The sequence below is a fragment of the Notechis scutatus genome, chromosome 15 (assembly GCF_049901735.1).
Source record: "Notechis scutatus isolate UNSWTSFEM ecotype Mainland chromosome 15, rNotScu1.2, whole genome shotgun sequence".
NCBI lineage: Eukaryota > Metazoa > Chordata > Lepidosauria > Squamata > Elapidae > Notechis > Notechis scutatus.
In genome coordinates, this window is record NC_142023.1 from 7,325,546 (window position 1) to 7,338,181 (window position 12,636).

The 12,636-nt window shown below is 46.9% G+C and overlaps 1 protein-coding gene across 1 annotated transcript; it reads left to right on the plus strand.

Annotated features, from left to right (window-relative positions):
• The first annotated feature begins 391 nt into the window (after nt 1–391).
• DOLPP1 (dolichyldiphosphatase 1) lies at nt 392–11,920 on the plus strand. Its single transcript, XM_026689941.2, has 8 exons — nt 392–496; nt 6,123–6,223; nt 7,007–7,091; nt 7,907–8,006; nt 9,040–9,138; nt 9,401–9,529; nt 10,388–10,477; nt 10,577–11,920. Exons 1-8 carry the CDS (start codon nt 421–423, stop codon nt 10,611–10,613), a joined length of 717 nt encoding a protein of 238 aa, XP_026545726.1. The 5' UTR covers nt 392–420; the 3' UTR covers nt 10,614–11,920.
• Nucleotides 11,921–12,636: the final 716 nt, after the last annotated feature.

Here is a 12,636-nt window from a genome sequence, read left to right on the forward strand (position 1 = left end):
CGCGCTCCCATTCAATCGCACCTCAGCCCGCCATCTATTCCCGAAGATCTGATTGGCTCTCAGCGGGAGCGCGCGAGGAGGGAGGAGAGGAGGCAGCGAGGGAGGGAGGGCCCACCGAGCAACTTCTCAGTTGGCGAGGTGAGCCAGCCAATCGTCGACGGCCGCTCCGCCCCGCTTCTCCTGCCATTGGCTTTCTCATCTACCTGGGCCCGGCTACGGACCGGGCCTTTGTGATTGGCTGCTTGATTCCAAGGGAAGGACAGGCCGCGGGGGTGTGGTAGTATTCGAGGATTGGTGGGAGGCCACACCTGGCGAGCTTCCCGATTGGCCGAGAGGGCCACGCAGGCACGCCCATTGGCCGCCCCGCCCCGTGTGTGCCGGCCGATTGGCTGTGGCCGCCCGGCCCGGTATCCGGGTAAGATGGCCGCAGTCGGAGAGTGCTCGATCCCCGTTCCGTGGAATTCGGTGTCTCTGACTCACGTCGAGTACCCGGCAGGTAAAAAGCGCTCTTTCTTCTTCGCGCGGGGCCTTTTAACTTGAGCCAGGCCTGAGGGGACGTGTGGCGGGAGGTGCCAAATGGTGAGCCATTGATGAGCGGCGGACGGGCGCGCATGCGCATTGGGGCGGCGACGCTGCTGCTAGCAGATAGGGAGCCGCTGGCTGCTGTAGTGCGCGTGCGCGGTACCTCCTGGGCTTTGCTTTGGTAGTACACAGCCTGGAAATTGGGGCGGGGGTGCCTTTCTCCCTCCCCCCCCTCCATTGCAACTGCTTCCCGGGTCTTTTGCAAGCCTCCCTCTCCCCTCCTCCCTCATCTGTGGAGGTGGGCTTGATTGGGCTGTGCCCCCGCTTCCCCCAGGACAAAGCACCCAGTTTTGCACACTTTTTGGATTTCGATTGGGAGCCGCCCAGAGTTGGTTATAAGATGGACAGCTACAGGAACATTTTAAATTTAAAAAATCAAGTTATTTCTCCCTTTCCTCCACGACTCAAAAATTGGATCCCCCTATTAATTTGTTTGTTCCATACCAACCACAACCCTGTGAAGTAAGTTGTGCCAAAGGAGCAGGGGTCTCCCACCCCACCCCCAAATGGCCAGCCAGGGCTCAAGGCTGAGGATGGATTTGCACCCAGGGCTTTGCTGTCCTGGCCAAGCGTTTTGACTATCTGATCCCCAATCCCCTTTGATGTGTAAATGATGATGATCTGCTTCCTTTGCCAAACATGCAAACTGGCTTTGCACAACCCTCAGGCACGTTTCCTAAAACCCAGCAACTTTGCTCACCTAATGTGTGCTGTGCCGGGTGGTAAATTCGTGCCCAGCTTGCTCCCTACAAACTGCTAAAAGATGGATATTAAGTGCTAAGAAAGGCTGGATTCCTCAACCCAACCCAAACTCTGTAGTTAACCAAACTGGAAAAGCTTGAAAATCAACCTGGTTTTGTTGCTTGTTTGTTTAAGCCTGTTAAAGTTCAGATAGTACAAGCAACACTAAATCCATTTGAATCCTTCTTTATTGCAAGACTCTTTGCAGAGTTTAGCTCAAGAGAATGGCCGAATCGACGTGACACCCTGAACCACAAAGTAGCCTGCTCAGTTTTCACTTCCATGTACCATTAATACCCCAAAGATGCTTTTGCAAAAAACTGGACTTCCTTGAAAAGATTTCGCTCCTTGGATGATAGGGGAACATTTTCAAGGAAAAAAAAACCCCAAGAAAATCCAATTGCCTTTTGGAAAAGCAGTTTTGGGACAATCATGACCTGAATTAATTGAGAATCTCGATAGATATTTGTGGTTCATAGTTTGGAATCAAATCACTTGAGTGACCTGAGGAAACCGAGGTTCAGTTCACTGATAAACGTATCGGTGTAAGACAGGAATTGGCTTTCATGGATAAGTGGGAATTTGAAGCCGTGTCTTCTAAACTGTTGCCCAACCTGGCATATTTTACACAGATTGGATTAGCACTGGCATTCCTCTCATTGTGCCCACACTTGTCTTCTCTTCCTTTTTGGAATTCCTGATGGTTTTAATGCCTTTATTAATCTGTATTTGGTGTTGCAATGTTGGATTCAGGTTTGCTTCTGTTATCGGATTCATGCTGTATCTTATCAGTAGCAGAGCTAAGTCTGAAATGGAGGGGTTATACAACACAGCTAGCCTTCTAGGTTTCTTTCTTTCTTTTTCCCCCCAATTTATCTTTAAGCTTTATTTGAGAGGTCGCCAGATTTGGAACAAAGCGGCAGAAGGAGGGGTAGGGAGAACTCACATCTCTTGCAACCTGCTTTATGTAACGGAAGTTTTGTTCCCTCAAGTAAATTAAATAAAAAATATCCCTTGCCTTCCTTAAGATATTAGCCCTTTTGGAAAAAACACAACCAGAGATGGATGGAAACAGAAGAGGTAGTTCTTGACTTATAGCCATTCGTTTAGTGACTGTTTGAAGTTGGAAAGCCCTGAAAAAAGAGACTTACGACCATTTAACAACTGCCTCGCTTAGCAGCAGAAATGTTGGGCTCCGTTGTAAGTTGTAAGTCAAGGACTTACAATCTGAGGCGTAAATACGGTCATACTGATCTGTTTTTGCATCTCGCCTCCGGGACTACCAAACAGGAATAGTCTCTGAGGCAGCGCAGAGTGCCTTTTTCTCGGCCAGCTTCCCAAATCAGACCTTCCTGTCAGGCAAGGTTTTTTTTTTTTTGTAACAGGGAGTGGTATTTCCGAGCAGAGCCTACGTTTTGGCATCCTTCTGTTTTGTTTTGTTTTTTCTTCCTTTCTAGGCACTCAGTCCTGTGGACGATAGGCAGATCGTAGCAATAAAGCACATATATTATTTATCTCCTCTGATATTTAGCTGCCTCCACTCCTGTTTCCTGAATGATGCTGGGTTACTTAATGCCTGCAAGCTGCGTTAAAGTCACTGGTTATGTGTGTGTTTGTCTCAAGTAACATTAGTTGGTCGTCTCATTTTGAGCTTGATGTAGAGATGGGAGTTTTTAAGTGCCTTCCAAGAGGTTCTACAGACCTTAAAACAGAAGCAAATTTGTTCTTGGTGCTCTCTGAGCTTGGTTGTTTTCTTGCAGATGTTTCATGACCCAACTAAGTAACACCATCAGTGCTAGAAGGGAGTGGGGTTATAGAAGGAGGAGGATTATGGAGTCCTTGGGGGTCTCTGAGTTTGGTTGTTTTCTTGCAGATGTTTCATGACCCAACTAAGTAACACCATCAGTGCTAGAAGGGAGTGGGGTTTGCAGAGAGGAGGAGGAGGAGGATTATGGAGTCCTTGGGGGTCTCTGAGCTTGGTTGTTTTCTTGCAGATGTTTCATGACCCAACTAAGTAACACCATCAGTGCTAGAAGGGAGTGGGGTTTGCAGAGAGGAGGAGGAGGAGGATTATGGAGTCCTTGCGGGTCTCTGAGTTTGGTTGTTTTCTTGCAGACGGTTCATCACCCAACTAGGTTACATCATCAGTGTTAGAAGGGAGTGGGTTTATAGAAGGAGGAGGATTATGGAGTTCTTGGGGGGTCTCTGAGTTTGGTTGTTTTCTTGCAGATGTTTCATGACCCAGCTAGGTAACATCATCAGTGCTGGAAAGGAGTGGGGTTTGTAGGGAGGAGGCGACTGCCAAGGGTTCTCAATACTGGAGACAGATACCCTTTCAGAAGTTGCCCTACCACTTGGTTGGAGTGAAACACCATAGGATATTTTGGCAAGGAGACAAGCTATTTATTTTCTTTGTCACTCTGGAAACATCTGCAAGAGAACAACCAAACTCAAGAGGATCCCATAGTCCTCCTCCTCTTCCTCCTGGTCAGGCATCGGGCTGCGGCATGCCAGAAACTGGGTCCTGCAAACAAACAAAGCCCCATCCGCGGGATGTAGGCAGCGTGCACAACCGGGTCCCCTCCGGTCCGCAGGAAAAACCTTCTCCACGGGACCTAGTGCCCAAAGGTTTTGGGGCCGCTTGATGTAGGCTGCCTTTCAGGGCGCATTCGCTGGATGCTCCACCGAGTTGATGGAAACACAGTCCTTCCTTAGGCCAGCAGTTGCAAGCCGTTTCGTTTCGAGGGTGAAAAACAGACAAATTGCACCTTATGTCCCTGTTTCTCTGCTTCCTGCAAGCTGAAAGCCAAATTGTTGGCCAAATTGGCCAAATTTGACGAGTGGCTGGCTATTCAGGAGCACTTTCGTAACCTCAGCAGGGAACAAAAAATAAAATACCCAACTCTTTAAGTTCTAGCTTCTCCTTTTCCTGGTTTGCTGCGAAGAAGGCTCCCTGCAGCCGCCGGATAAATTCAGCTGCCAACTTAAAAGGCAGCTGCCCTGTGGCTGATTTATTCCTAGGGGCTGCATCATAATTAATTTCCTAGAATTAAAGCGAGGTGGACCGTAATTCACCAGGAATCCGGTCCGAAGGCTTCGTAAAGCACTCCAAAGCACGCTTTCTTTCATCGCATCTTCTGAAGTCCAGCTGGCATTAGGTAACACTCTGCCGTCCGTAGTATAAAGCCACAGGATCTCATCTATTTTAATTTTTAATGTTTTTATTTTAAGTTTAAAAACGAGTGACAAAAAGGGTTTCCTTACTGCAAAAAAAAGTTTGTTGAGTGCCCGTCCAAAGTTACAATGGCACTGAAAAATGTGACTTGTGACCACTTCTCACACTTAATGACTGTTTCAGCATCCCCAGGGTGACATGATCAAAAAATTAAGATGTTTGGCAACTGACTCATATTTGTGATGGCTGCAGTGTTCCCCGGGTCACGTGTTGCAACCTTTGGACAAGCAAATGGGGAGACCAGATTCATTTAACAAGCATGGCAGGAAAATGGGGCCGAACTCACTTAGCAAATGTCTCACTTAACAGCAGAGGATTGGGGCTTAAGTGTGGAAAACGGTCCTAAGTCGTTTTCTCAGCACTGTTGCAACTTGGAACTGTCCTTAAGCGAATAGGTTGTAAGTTGAGGGTTACCTCTAACTGCCACTGAACCCGGCCCTCTGAAAGGCTGAGCGTGGCCCCAACTTTCTCACGTCCGAAGCATCTGCCACAAGCTGCCATCCGAGAGGAAACGGTGGCTGGGGGAAGGATGTGGTTTGGTTTCCATTCATTTGACGCGCTTCATGTCGTATTAAGGCAAAGCCCCTCACTTGTTAAATCTTGATTTTAGGGGGAAGCTGCATTTTTGTCTCTCTTCAAATCTTCCCACGCATAAAGGAGAGTTGTTAGTACTAACATGTTTTTTATCTCTCTGCGTGTCGTAGTAGTTGAAGCTAGGTGGATAAAAGTGGTGCTCCATCGATCTTCAAAACTTGGTTAGAAGCTGGTTACCGAATCGGTGGAGGGATAGGTGTGACTTTTAGATTCTTGCCTTTTTTATTGGTTTCCCTAAAAGAGCATGTAAGCATGGATAGTTCCCGATCCAAAACTATCGCTCAGTGTTACAGCGGAGCTGAGAAAAGTGGCTTGTGTCACTTAGCAGCACAACTTCAGTCCAAGAAGAGAGAGGGGTTTGTGGAGGGGAGGACTGGGGGGGGCCCTTGGGGCTGTCTGAGATTAGTGGTTTTCTTGCAGACATTTCACGACCCAATTAGGTATCCTCATCAGTGCTGGAAGGTAGCACTGGGTAGACGCTAGCTCCCTTGTAGCACTGATGATGTTCCCTCGACGGGTCCTGAAATGTCTGCAAGAAATTCTGTAATCTTTTTCTATGTGATATTCCATAACTGTTTGTAACCCTCTTAAGGGTGGCGTCTCCTTTCTCCTACTTGTTTGGGAGTTGGGGTTCCCATTTGCAAATATCTTTAATAAAGCCTCTTACCTATCCTGGTTATCAAGTCTGTTATTTTTATACTTGCTTCTCTCAACCACCAAGGTTAGAAAGCACCAAGGACTTCACACTCCTCCTCCTCTTTCTCCTCCTCCTCCTCCTTCCTAACACTGATGAGGTTACCTAGTTGGGTCATGAAACAGGGGGCACCAAGGTCCCCACAATTCAAGCCTGAGTGACAAATCTTTTTTCTTCTATAGAGTCTTGGAAAAGCCTTGCTGCTCAGCGGCCCTTCTAGAAGGATGCAAGTTCTTTTCCCACACGCTCAGATCTCTCTGTCTGTCTCCCTCCCAGGTGACTTCACTGGCCATCTTCTCGCCTACCTTAGCCTGAGTCCCATCTTCATCATCGTGGGCTTCCTCACCCTCATTGTCTTCAAGAGAGAGCTGCACACGGTAAGTCCCCCTGCCTGGGTCACTCTCAAGATCTACAGCACAATCCCCCATCAACATCAATCCTCATGAATCAACAAAGACAATTAGAAGGGTGTGTGTGTGTCATTGTTATTATATACACTACAATGTAAAGTCACCGTTGCCGGTCCTTTAGGTGGTGGTGGCGGCCTTCATTCACATCGAGTTCTTTCGAAGGACCGTGGCTCTTATAATCTACAGGTAGTCCTTGACTTAACGTCCATAACTGAGCTCAAAGTTTCTGGTGTTAAGCGAGACAGCTGTTAAAGTTTGTCCCCTTTTATGACCTTTCTTGCCACGGTTGTTAAGTAAATCACTGCCGTTATTACGTCAGGAACACGGTTGTTAAGCAAATCTTGACTTTGCTGGCCAGAAGGTTGCAGAATTTGATCACATGACACCCACCCACCCACCCTGGGAACACTGCAACCGTCATAAATACCAAGCAGTTCCCAAGCATCCAAATTTTAACTGTATGACCCCCCGGGGATGCTGCAGTGGTCGTAAGTGTGAAAAACGGTCATAAGTTACTTTTTTTTAAGTGCTGCTGTGACTTCGAACGTTCAACTCAAGGAACTGCTGTAAGTCAAGGACCACTTGTAATCCCTTGTGCAGTCTTCACCCCGATCTCAACCTTCAGTAGAATCTCATTTCTATTTATTGGCTGAAGGAGTAGATAAATCCGGCCAATAAGCAATACATCGAATGACAAGGGCTGTCTTGCATATGGTTATTCTGCTTTTAAGCCTCCCTTCTCTTTTGTAGATCTCTTTCTTAGGTGGGCTGTGTTTCAACGAAGGGGTAAATTGGCTAATCAAGAACATTGTCCAGGAACAGAGGCCTTGCCCAGGTAGAGTACCACTCAACCGCTCACGTGGATGAAGATAAGGGGGGGTTGGTTTCGTGGCTCTGCTGGTCACTTCTGTGCAAAAAAGATGCTAAGACTCTGGAAAGAGTGCAGAGAAGAGCAACCAGGATGATTAGGGGGATAAAGGCTAAAACATACGAAGAACGGTTGCTGGAACTGGGCATGTCTAGTTTAATGAAAAGAAGGACCAGGGGAGACATAATGGCAGCCTTCCAATATCTCAGGGGTTGCCCCAAAGAAGAGGGAGTCAAGCTATACTCCAAATCCCCTGAAGGCAGGACAAGAAGCAATGGGTGGAAACTGATCAAGGAGAGGAGCAACCTAAAACTAAGGAGAAACTTCCCGACGGTTAGAACCATTAACCAGTGGAACAGCTTGCCACCAGAAGTTGTAAATGCTCCAACACTAGAAGTTTTTAAGAAGAGATTGGACAACCATTTGTCTGAAGTAGTGTAGGATCTCCTGTTTGAGCAGGGGGTTGGACTAGAAGACCTCCAAGGTCCCTTCCAGCCCTTCCAGGATTCTATATCAAGGGGTCTTCAAACTTGACAGCTTTTAAGACTTGTGGGCTTCAACTCCTCCAGAATCCCTCCTCCAGTCATGTTAGCTCAGGAATTCTGGGAGTTGAAGTCCACAAAGTCTTAAACTTGCCAAGTTGGAAGACCCTTGTTCTATATAATATGGGTGTCTGCGAGAAGCCACAATGGTGTCAAACGGAGAGCAAATGTAATGTGACAGCACACAAATGTAATTGCGTTGTACTGTTTTCTAAACCTCCCATGTTTCCATTTCTGCAGAAGCTCACCTGTCTGTCCACTCGAAGTACGCAATGCCTTCCAGCCATTCCCAATTTATATGGTTTTTCTCTGTCTATTCATTCCTCTTCCTTTATTTAAGGTGAGTAGAGCTGGATCAATCCTGGGAGTGGAAAGTTTTTATTTTATTTTATTTTGGGTCTGGATGCAGACGTGCAAAAGGAGGCCCCTTATTCATAACGAGAAGGAAAAAAAAACTTCCTTTTGATTCGGCGTAGGGTTCTCGATACAGAATGAGATAATCCAGCATTTTTCTCTCTTGGTGGATCCATGGATAGCCAAGGTTCAGGTAGTCCTCAACTTACAACCGTCGTTTGATGACGATTCGAAGTTATACCACCATTGAAAAAAGTGACTTGCACTTACGACTATTGCAGTATTCCCATAGTCACGTGATCAAAATTCATGTCCTTGGCCACTGGCCTGTGTAGAGGTAGCCTTCAATTTATAAACTGAGACTTCTCAAAAGAAAAAACAACTGAATGAAAAACTGCCGGTGACCTTCTACCACTGCACCATAGAGAGTATCTTAACTTACTGCACCTCTGTATGGTTTGCCAATTGCACAGGGGCAGATGGGACAGCACTCCAGAGGGTGAAAGTCATTGCCCAGAGGATCATTGGTTGCCTTCTCCCCTCTCTGGAAGAGCTTTATAGCTCCCGCTGCCTTAAGAAAGTTCAAAACATCCTTAAAGATCCATCTCATCCTGGGAACCCGTTTTTTTTGTTTTTTGTTTTTTTTAACTATTACCATCTGGCAGACGGTACAGGATAATAATAAAAACAAGGACAAATAGGCTGAAAAACAGCTTCTATCCCAGGGCAGTAGCTCTGTTGAATTCTACTGTATGATGCAGTGTAGGGGGTTTCTGGTTCAATGTGCGGAGAGTGAAGGATGTGTGTTTGTGTTTATTTTCATGGTCATGATGTGCACTGAAAAGGGTGTTTGATTTCGTTGTACGAGTTGCAATGACAAGTAAACTGAACATTTTGTTTAATGACCTGCTGACTTCCAACTCCCAGAATTCCCCAGCCAGCTTTGGGCATCTCCTTCTCAGAAGTGAGATGCTGGTTTCTCGATTGCTGATTGAGGGGGCTTGTTTCATCTCTCCTAGGATGCACCAAACCAACAATGCCAGGTTCCTGGACTTGCTTTGGAGACACCTGTTGTCCGTCTGCCTTTTAACCTTGGCCTGTCTAGTGTCATACAGCAGGTATGTTGCCTTCCTGTCCCCAGATGGCCTCTTATCACAACCTTGAAAACTTTTTTAAGATGCGTGGACTTCAACGCCCAGAATTCCCCAGCCGGCAATGAAGGCCACACAATCTTAAAATTGCCACTATAAACACTGCGAGTTGAGGGGAAAAGAGGGCTAGGAATATTGGCCGAAAACTCGCATCTTTTCGGAGATAAAGAGCTAAAAGGGCACCCTCCCTTGCTTCCTTCCTTGATAACCTTTTTATTTTTCTCGGTAGGGTTTACTTACTGTATCACACCTGGAGTCAAGTTGCCTACGGAGGGTTTGTAGGGAGTTTCATGGCTGCCCTTTGGTTTCTCTTCACGCAGGAAATCCTAACGCCGTTGTTCCCGAGGATAGCTGCATGGTAAGTCCCACCTCTCCCTGCTCCGCAGTCCTTCTAAACTAAAAAAAATAAAAAATGCACCTCTCTTTGTAGATAGTGGGGATGTGCAAAGTTATTTGACTCCGGGGTGGGGCATTCCAGAGAATGGTGGAATGTCCCAGAAGACTCCAGAACATTCTGTTCCTACCTGGATCACGCCAAACCTGCTCCTTTTATCACATCATTCCCAGTTTGGCATTTTCCAGAGGGAATCCTTCAAAGGGGAGGCAATTTGAGGTGGTATTAACAGAATCTGGCCCCGAAGCAGATCCATTTTGCCTGGAATTGGCTTGAAATCAGAGATTTTCAGAAAATACCCAGAAAGTACCTATACAGGTAGTTCTTGAATTACAACCAAAAAATGTGGACTTAGGCCCGTTTTTCACACCGTTGCAGCGTTCCCCATAGTTGTGTGATCAGGATTTGGGCACTCGGCAACCCGGTGTGTATTTATGGCAGTTGTGGCATCCCGGAGTTACATGAACAACATTTGTAACTTTCCCACCTGGCTTCCAACCAGCAAAATCAGTTGCAAAGTCGAATATTTCCTGGGAATGTGATTTTGTTGTTTCTTTTGAGCCCTGGAATTAACAATTGTTGACACAAGTTTGTGTTCTGTCACAATCAACAGTCCCACAAAAAAAAAAACAGTCCCGCAATAAAACTGTCCCACAATAAAACTCTCCCGTTCTAGCTTGAATCTTAGCTCTGATGTTGTGCGGATTCAGTGGAAGAAGTTAAAAGGATTTGGCTATATTTTGGCTAACTTTACCTCCCTGCCTTTCTACCTTCCTTCCCCGCCCAACCTGCCTGCCTGCCTTTCTCCTTTTCGTTTTGAAGGCCGCTATCCGAGTTTTTCCTAATCCGGGACACCAGCCTCATCCCCAACATTTTATGGTTCGAATACGCGGTCAGCAGAGCAGAAGCCAGGTGAGCCACCAGTGTTCGCCCTGCTGGATAGTCACGGTAAGGCTTTCCTTAAAGAGAAATGCGCACCCCTGACCCGTCTTCCCTTCCCTCCCCTCGAAGGAACCGGCAGCGTAAGCTTGGCACCAAGCTACAATGAACGCCCACGTCTCTGGAATCGGACTACGCACTTCTGTATCCCGGCAGGCTGGAACGGAGACACCCTGCCCAGATCTTTTTTGAGGACGTAGCAAGGCGGCTTTGACGAGACGGATGGACGTGATTGGGCAAGGACAAACACAGAAGACCCCAGAGGCCTTTTCCAACGCGCTGGATTAATCCTGCTGCATGCCGAGTCCGTTCGCGAGCAGAAAACCATTTATATATCGCAGGCGCACAGCGTTACGACTGGATGCTGCCCCGGGATGCACCGGGAAGCAATTTTTTCGGGGGGGAGGGGGGCCCCACAAGTACCTCTAAATTGGATTGGGGGGAGAGAAGAAAAGGCTGAAGCCGGCCGTTGGCGTAGTCCATCCACTTCAGCCGGGCTTGCGTTCAGACACTGGATGTCGGTCGGTTGTACCTGTGAATATTTAAGTTGGGGCCTGGGGAGGGGACCACGTACGCCTTTTGGGGGGGGGGGACACGCCCGATACAGCTCTGTGACTTTTCTATTGAATTTATTTTCTTTCTTTTTTTTTTTTACAAAAGAACAGGAAGAAGAAGAAGGAAAAAAAGGCAATTTGCAGCATGCAATCCACACACTATTTATATAATCATGGGTTCAGTTAGGCGAAGGGGGAAACAGCGGGGTTTGAGCCTGCTTTTCCCCGGGGTGCGGTGGGGGGAACGGCCAGCTCACAGCCACTGGAAAAAAAAAGAGTTAGGAGGCAAAATGAATCAAGGTTAGAGAGAAAGGGGATTCTGCACTCGGTTGAAGCCAGGGGCGCCCAACCTTGATGGCTTTTTAAGACTTGTGGACTGCTGAGGAATTCTGGGAGTTGAAGTCCAGGGGTCTTTGAAGTCGCCAAGATTGGGCCTCTTGGCTTAAGCAGTCTGCAGGTTGCTTTGAGTACAAGTGCTTTTCCTACACACTTCACTAAAGCGACCCGACTACCTTAATTAAAGGATCTGCATGTGCTGATCAATACAGCAGCAAAAAAAAAAAAAAGCCACAATACTTTCGTTTTTAATCACATCCTGGTACTGAGGTTCCTTAACCAAATTTGTGGCGCCTTCCTGAGTGGAACTCCTTCCCTTCCCACTCCACGATCCAAAGTTCATCCCGTAATCGGCGTTGCCGGTTTGAGGAAAGCCCGCAAATGGAAACCTCCCTGCGTTCGGTGGCGAGCGATGGGGCTTGTAGTTCAAGGGAATTAGAAGGCAAGGGGAGGCTGGTTTATAAAGGATCCCCCTCCGCCAACCCTTCCAAACTTTTAAATACTCAATAAACGTGTTTTTATGGTCGCGTTCCGCCTGGGAAAGTCTGCTTCCTCCAGCTAACAGTGGGGACCTTGGCAAACCTTGATTGTGGGGAGATCACATTGCGGGCTGTTATAAACCAGGAAGGGCATCTCAGCTACGTAAGTAGCAATGGCCAGAGTTGATCAAGAGTTAACCTCTCCTTCATATGGTTCATAGCAGGGTGGCTGCCTCTGGCTCGTAAATATTCAGAATAGAATAACAGAGTTGGAAGGGACCTTGGAGGTCTTCTAGTCCAACCCCTTCTCAGGCAGGAAACCTAACATTTCAGACAAATGGTTGTCCAATCTCTTCTTAAGAACTTCTAGTGTTGGAGCATTCACAACTTCTGGAGGCAAGTTGTTCCACTGGTTAATGGTTCGAACTGTCAGGAAATTTTCTTCTTAGTTCTAGGTTGCTTCTCTCCTTGATTAGCTTCCATCCATTATTTCCATCCATTAGCTAAGCTGGTTTTTTGTTTTTTTTTCATTTAGCACAAATGACTTTTTGTTTTTTTTAACGAGAAGGCACGACCAGTACAAGCAGTTCTCGATTTGCAAGAGTCCATTTAGTAACTATTCAAACGGAAAAAAAGGGACTTTTATAACAGTTTTTTCAGTTTACAACCTTGGCCACATTCCCATGATCACATGATCAAAATCCAGGCGCTTGGCCACTGATTCATACTTATGACCCGTTGCTGTGTTTCAGGGTCACGCGAT